The sequence below is a fragment of the Temnothorax curvispinosus genome, unplaced genomic scaffold (assembly GCF_003070985.1).
Source record: "Temnothorax curvispinosus isolate PA1 unplaced genomic scaffold, ASM307098v1 QBEX01008143.1, whole genome shotgun sequence".
NCBI lineage: Eukaryota > Metazoa > Arthropoda > Insecta > Hymenoptera > Formicidae > Temnothorax > Temnothorax curvispinosus.
Genome location: NW_020217923.1, coordinates 2,860 through 9,341, shown reverse-complemented (window position 1 = coordinate 9,341; position 6,482 = coordinate 2,860). Strand labels below are relative to the sequence as shown.

The 6,482-nt window shown below is 39.9% G+C and overlaps 1 protein-coding gene across 1 annotated transcript; it reads right to left on the bottom strand.

Annotated features, from left to right (window-relative positions):
• Positions 1-3,308: 3,308 nt before the first annotated feature.
• On the bottom strand, positions 3,309-4,242 carry LOC112457697. The gene is made up of 2 exons (XM_025020879.1): positions 4,098-4,242; positions 3,309-4,026 (listed from the first exon to the last, which is right to left on the bottom strand). Exons 1-2 carry the CDS (start codon positions 4,163-4,165, stop codon positions 3,621-3,623), a joined length of 474 nt encoding a protein of 157 aa, XP_024876647.1. The 5' UTR covers positions 4,166-4,242; the 3' UTR covers positions 3,309-3,620.
• Positions 4,243-6,482: the final 2,240 nt, after the last annotated feature.

Sequence of the window (6,482 nt, the reverse complement as noted above, 5' to 3'; positions counted from 1 at the left end):
TTCCTCATAGAGGAAGCTTTGTGAGCAAAGGTTTCTACTTGCACACTTGAAAACTATAAGGAAACAATGTGCAGGTTTCTACTTGCACACTTAAAAACTATGAGTAAGCAATGTGCAAGTTTCTACTTGCACACTTAAAAACTATGAAAAAGCAATGAGCAAGTTTATACTTGCACATTAAAAAACTATAAGAAAGCAATGTGCAAGTTTCCACTTGCACACTTAAAAACTATGAGAAAGCAATGTGCAAGTTTCTACTTGCACACTTAAAAACTTTGAGAAAGCAATGTGCAGGTTTCTACTTGCACACTTAAAAATAAATAAGGAAGCAATGTGCAGGTTTCTACTTGCACACTTAAAAATAATTTGCATACTTAAAAATTATGACAAAGTAATGTGCAAGTTCCTACTTGCACACTTAAAAACTTTGAGAAAGCAATGTGCAGGTTTCTACTTGCACACTTAAGAACTATGAGGAAGCAATGTGCAAGTTTCTACTTGCACACTTAAAAACTATGAGTAAGCAATGTGCAAGTTTCTACTTGCACTCTTAAAAACTTAAAGGAAACAATGTGCAGGTTTCTACTTGCACACTTAAAAACTATGAGGAAGCAATGTGCAAGTTTCTACTTGCACACTTATTTTTAATAATATCTTGGAAAATATTTATATTATTATTTACAAATTTTTAAATATCAACCTTCCTTCTATATAAGAATACATGCTGAGTAGTTAAGCTACGTTTGTTCTAACCATGGGGCAATGAGGGGGGGTAAGAGGCGGGGGAGAACCGCGAGCGGGGGGGCCGCGGGGGGGGCCGCGAGGGAGAGAACCGCGCGTTTCGGGCGCCGCGGGGGAGGGGGAGGGGGGGACCGTGTGTTTCGGGCGCCGCGGGGGAGGGGGAGGGGGAAAACCGCATGTTTCGGGCGCCGCGGGGAAGGGGGAGGGGGGAACCGCGTGTTTCGGGCACCGCGGGGGAAGGGAAGGGGGGAACCGCGTTTTCCAGCGCCGCGGGGCGTGGGGGTCCGCGTTTTTCGGCGCCGCGGGGCGAGGGGGTCCGCGTTTTCCGGCGCTGCGGGGCGACCGCGTTTTCGCCGCGCCGCGGGGCGAGGGGGTCCGCGTTTTTGCCGCGCCGCGGAGCGTTCGCGTTTTCGGGTGCCACGGGGCGAGGGGGTCCGCGATCACGTTTATATTGTAAAAAAATTGCTTACCATCGCTGGATACCACCTCCCGGCTCTCAGTCACCTTCCGCACTGTGTGTCACACAACATTGATTGTCTTTTTATTGTTACATTTATTGTTATACTTATTGTTAGTCTCTTAGCAGTATAGGTTTCTTAATTTTAGATAATATACACTTAAAATATTTTTAAAAATACTGCAGTCTAAACAGTCGATATTTACACGAAAACACACATAGGACACATATTACATGTTGAAATGAGATATAGTGGCCCCCCACACGATGAAAAAAAGAGGCCGTTCATCAGAATATACCGCCTGGTGTCATGTTTACGACAAGCATACAGCATCAAGAATAATCCACCGATTCTCACAATGCATGACGCACAAAACTTTGTCTGTCCTGGAGTAAAGTAAAAATACGTGCAGCACATCCTTGTAAGAGGATTTAACGCATTGACTTCAGCCTGATTCATGACTCTGAATATTTCTTCCGAAACATCCTCAGACATTTCACTATCATAACATGAATCGTCTGACAATACTGCATCATCATCATCATCAACTTCCATTCCTTCCTCTTCATTTACTTCCATTTCTCCAGGCACTTCTATTTCTTCTTCGTTTGCTTCAACTTCCATTCTTTCTTTTCCTTCAAAGTGCAATTCTTCGAAATCCATTTTTTCCACACTTGCCCCCACTACTTTTAAATCTAATGTTTTAAATGTTTTAAATGTCTTAAGATGGCGAACGAATTGTATAAGTCGCACAAACAAGCACGCCAACCGACTGCTCTTACTTCTAGTCCTCGACTACAGAGCGTACCATCAAATGCATCCTTCTACATCTCACTATTGTCACATCGTTTGTTTATCATATCTAATTTCATCATAATCTCAGCATCCATACAATTGCACCTTCCGAAAAATCTGCGATGTGCAGTTTTGCACGTGTGCAATGAAGTCACCGCGAGACACATATGTTCTCGAAAACGATAACGCGCCATTGACTTTCGGTAATTTGATCTGTAAAACTGCTATTGAACCGCGATCAAACAGCTATCAAACAGCTATTAAACCGCTATTGAACAGCTATCAAACAGCTAAAAACAGCTATCAAACAGCTATTGAATCGCTATAAAACAGCAAAAAACAGCTAAAAACAGCTACCAAACAGCTCTTGAACAGCTATGAAACAGCAAAAAAACAGCTATCAAACAGCTATTGAACCGCTATGAAACAGCTAAAAACAGCTAAAAACAGCTAAAAACAGCTATCAAACAGCTATTGAACTGCTATGAAACAGCTAAAAACAGCTATCAAACAGCTCTTGAACCGCTATGAAACAGCTAAAAATAGCTAAAAACAGCTATCAAACAGCTATGAAACAGCTAAAAACAGCTAAAAACAGCTATCAAACAGCTATTAAACCGCTATGAAACAGCTAAAAACAGCTATCAAACAACTAAAACAGCTCTTGAACAGCTAAAAACAGCTATCAAACAGCTCTTGAACAGCTATCAAACAACTAAAACAGCTATCTATATAACAGCGATCTGTATAACTGCTATTGAACCGCTGTCAAACTTCTTTTAAACAACTAAAAAAACAGCTTTTAAACAGCTATCAAACAACTAAAACAGTTATCTGTATAACTGCGATCTGTATAACTGCTATTGAACCGCTATCAAACTTCTTTTAAACAGCTAAAAACAGCTCTTGAACAGCTAAAACATCTATATTATACTACAAAGTATGTGGAAAAAGGAAATAAAACGTTTATATATACATATATAGTTTATTTCAAAAATCATAATTTTTTCTGGTGTCGCGACCACCAGTTAAATATTTTTAATACATTTTGTAATGCGCTGGGTGAGAGATGATCACGTTCGCGTTTTCAGGCGCCGCGCCGCGGGGGGAGGGGCGACCGCGTTCGCGTTTTCTCCGCGCCGCGGGGTCCACGTGACGTCACATGCTCCCGCTCGCGTTATCTCTCCTTCGCGCGCGGTCTCTCGCTCCCGGCCCCCCCCCCTCGCCCCCCCCCTCCCCGTTCGCGCGCGTCTTCTTGTTCGCGCGGTCTCTCTCCCCCGTTCGCGCGTTCTCGCTCACGATCGCGTATCTTTTCTTCGCCAACGATATTTAATCGTTTAGATCTTCGCGATATTTAATTTTAATATTACATTTAAGTAAACGATAAACGAAGACAGCTTAACGACAAGGAACGGTAAATGAAAAGGAAATTTTTTTAACCATATTATATACTTATTTATTTCTCATGTAGCGCAATATACACAACAGTATCTAAAGCGTAGGCTAATAATTCGCAATCAATAATCGAATTTTTATCATAAACTTCACGCAAGATTTTAACTGCATTACATTTATCGATGATACAATTTTGGCGTAAAATTGTCACAAACTGTTTGGATTTTTCATTTATACGCCATGAACATTTTGACATAGTTGAAAATACACATTTTCAACACAATGTTCTACTTCAAACAGAAAGAGTACGGTTGACGGTTTCGTGTACAAGCTGGTGTCGCACGATGTCAATTTTACAATATCTGCGTCGCGTATTTTAACGAGTTCCAAATCTCGAAACGCTAGCGATGATGGTGCCGGCGACTGCACGAGTCGCTGAATCCCTGCACGTTTTTTGATGAATGTCACCCACGTTGCATGAGGCAGAATTATCCGATTGCCTCGGTTATCGCCAATAAGTATATCCACAGAGGACATAGGTCCAGCGTTGATTCCAACATCCAAAAATTTATATGCGGTCGATGTCAAGGCAAATCTCTTTCCCAAAATACGAGGTGTGTAGCGGGGTTTATCAAAACTGAAAAAATACAATTATGTTTATAAAAGTTTTTTTTTGCACAAGTATATACGAAAATTAGCGGTACTTACTCATTGTGCTGTTTCTCACACGTTTCGTCCTGAATCGGAACGTAGTAGTTCGCACCGTGAGTGTTCATCGTATCTGGAGGCTGTTTATTGCAACGTACTCGAACCGTATCGAACTCTCGACTGCGCGCTAATATTCGCCCAAGGTAGCGATTTGGTTGGATCCTTCAACCAGGTCGCGTTCCGTTTCATTGAGATGTTCCATGTTTTTTATACTGTCTTTTTTCACACACTATTTTTAAATCACGCCACAACTAAGGATAATAATTCAACTAAGGATATATTATATTTTCAAAATGCGCATTGAACATATAACGAGTAAGCTTGAGCAGCTTTTAGCGCTCAGTATAAATATTACAGACTTCTATGATGTTTTCATTGGAATAGGACTATTAAATACTTCTAATCAGCACATTCAAACGCAACTTTCGGAACTAAAAGGGATTTGGAATCAATTTCATCTTGTTCATACCGCAGTAACAATATCAATACCGAAACTTTCAGTTGAGGAACAACGCGAAATCCAAAATCACTTTTACTTTAAAGAAAGTGTTTACGATACAACCAAAGAGGTTTATTTAAATTCGTTCGAAAGATTTACTTCATTGTTAGAACATGCTCAAAGTGCTACCACAGAGGTTTCGTCAATTCAGTCAACTTCTGTGCCATCAACGTCAAATCAGTCAGCTTTGGTGCCAACAACGTCAAATCAGTTAGCTTCTGTTCCCTCAACGGTGCATCATTCAACTGCTGTTTCAGCTACGTCAAATCAATCAGTGTCTCTTCCTAGTGCTGGGTTTAATTATCTTCAAAATGCAAAGTTGCCTTGTATAAAAATTCCCCATTTTAATGGTAATTCTGATAAATGGCTTGCGTTTAAAAATCTCTCACTCAATGATAGTGACAAGCCAAACGTTGTCTGCGGTTGAAAAATTGCAGTATTTGAAAACTCATTTGGAGGGCACAGCGTTCAATTTGGTTCAGCATACAGCGTTAACTGCGGAGAATTTCCAAAAGACATGGGATGCTCTCGTAGAATTCTATGAGAACACGCGATTATTAATAAATTCTACGCTTCAATCCTTATTCAATCTGAAACGAGTTAACAAAGAATCAGGCTCAGAACTGCAGCAACTGTATTCAGATATCATGCAATTGTATCGGACCTTTGAAACGTTAGGATGTCCAGTCGCTCATTGGGACCATATTTTGATTTTTATTTGCACTCAAAAGCTAGATTTAGAATCAAATAAAGTGTGGGAATCACAATTGGGTTCCAGTAGAAAACCTCCTTCATGGAAACAGTTTTATGATTTTTTATTTGCCCGAATGTCTTCATTACAGTCCTTTGAGAGCTCTCAGCAAAAGCAAATTTTGCAATCAACAAAACAATTCTCAGCAAAGGTTCATCATCAAGGTAAATCAAACGATAAAGGCACCTGTATTTTGTGTAAAGAAAAACATTTCATATCCTTTTGCCCTCGATACGCTTCGAAGACGATACAGCAAAAATTAACATTTATATCCACACACAAGCTTTGTTATAATTGCTTAGGATCTCATCGCGTTGGTTACTGTAGAGTCACTAAACGGTGCCAGAAGTGCGGTCTCAAACATTACACTTCAATTCATTCAAACGAGTCCTCCCAATTCAAAGGAAAGGAGAATAATAATAATAATACAAAACAGGAATCATTAGAGGAGAACCTTACACTCCTATCGCTCAAGCCACAAGGCTAGGTTGGATTGTTTCCGGGGTGACAAGTCCTAGTACAACCAATCCTAGAGTTCAAGGTTATCATGTGTCCATCACTGATGACATTCACGACCTGCTTAAACGATTTTGGGAGACTGAAGAAATTTCGATTAATGCTAAGACGTTAACTAAAGACGAACAAGACTGTGAAGACCATTTTAAAGCTACTCATTCTCGGGACGCTACCGGGAGATACATTGTAAAATTTCCTTTTAAAGATTCACCAGACAAACTTGGAAATTCAAAATCAAAAACTATTCGAGTAATGACTAACTTACGTCACAGATTTTCTAATAATGAATCTCACGCTAAATTGTACGAACATTTTATTAAAGAATATGAAGATTTAAATCACATGAAAAGGGTACAAAATTCACAAGATGAACCGGAGAAAGTTAATTATCTGCCGCATCACGGAGTTTACCGAGAACAATCTTTTAGTACAAAGTTAAGAGTAGTCTTTAACGCGTCAAGTAAAACTACGACTGGGTACTCTATCAATGAACTTCTCCATCCGGGAGCAAAATTACAAGTTAATTTGTTTAACGTTTTTACATGGTTTAGATCATTTCGATACGTTTTCTTTGCTGACATCGAGAAGATGTACAGACAAATACGGATACATCCCGATG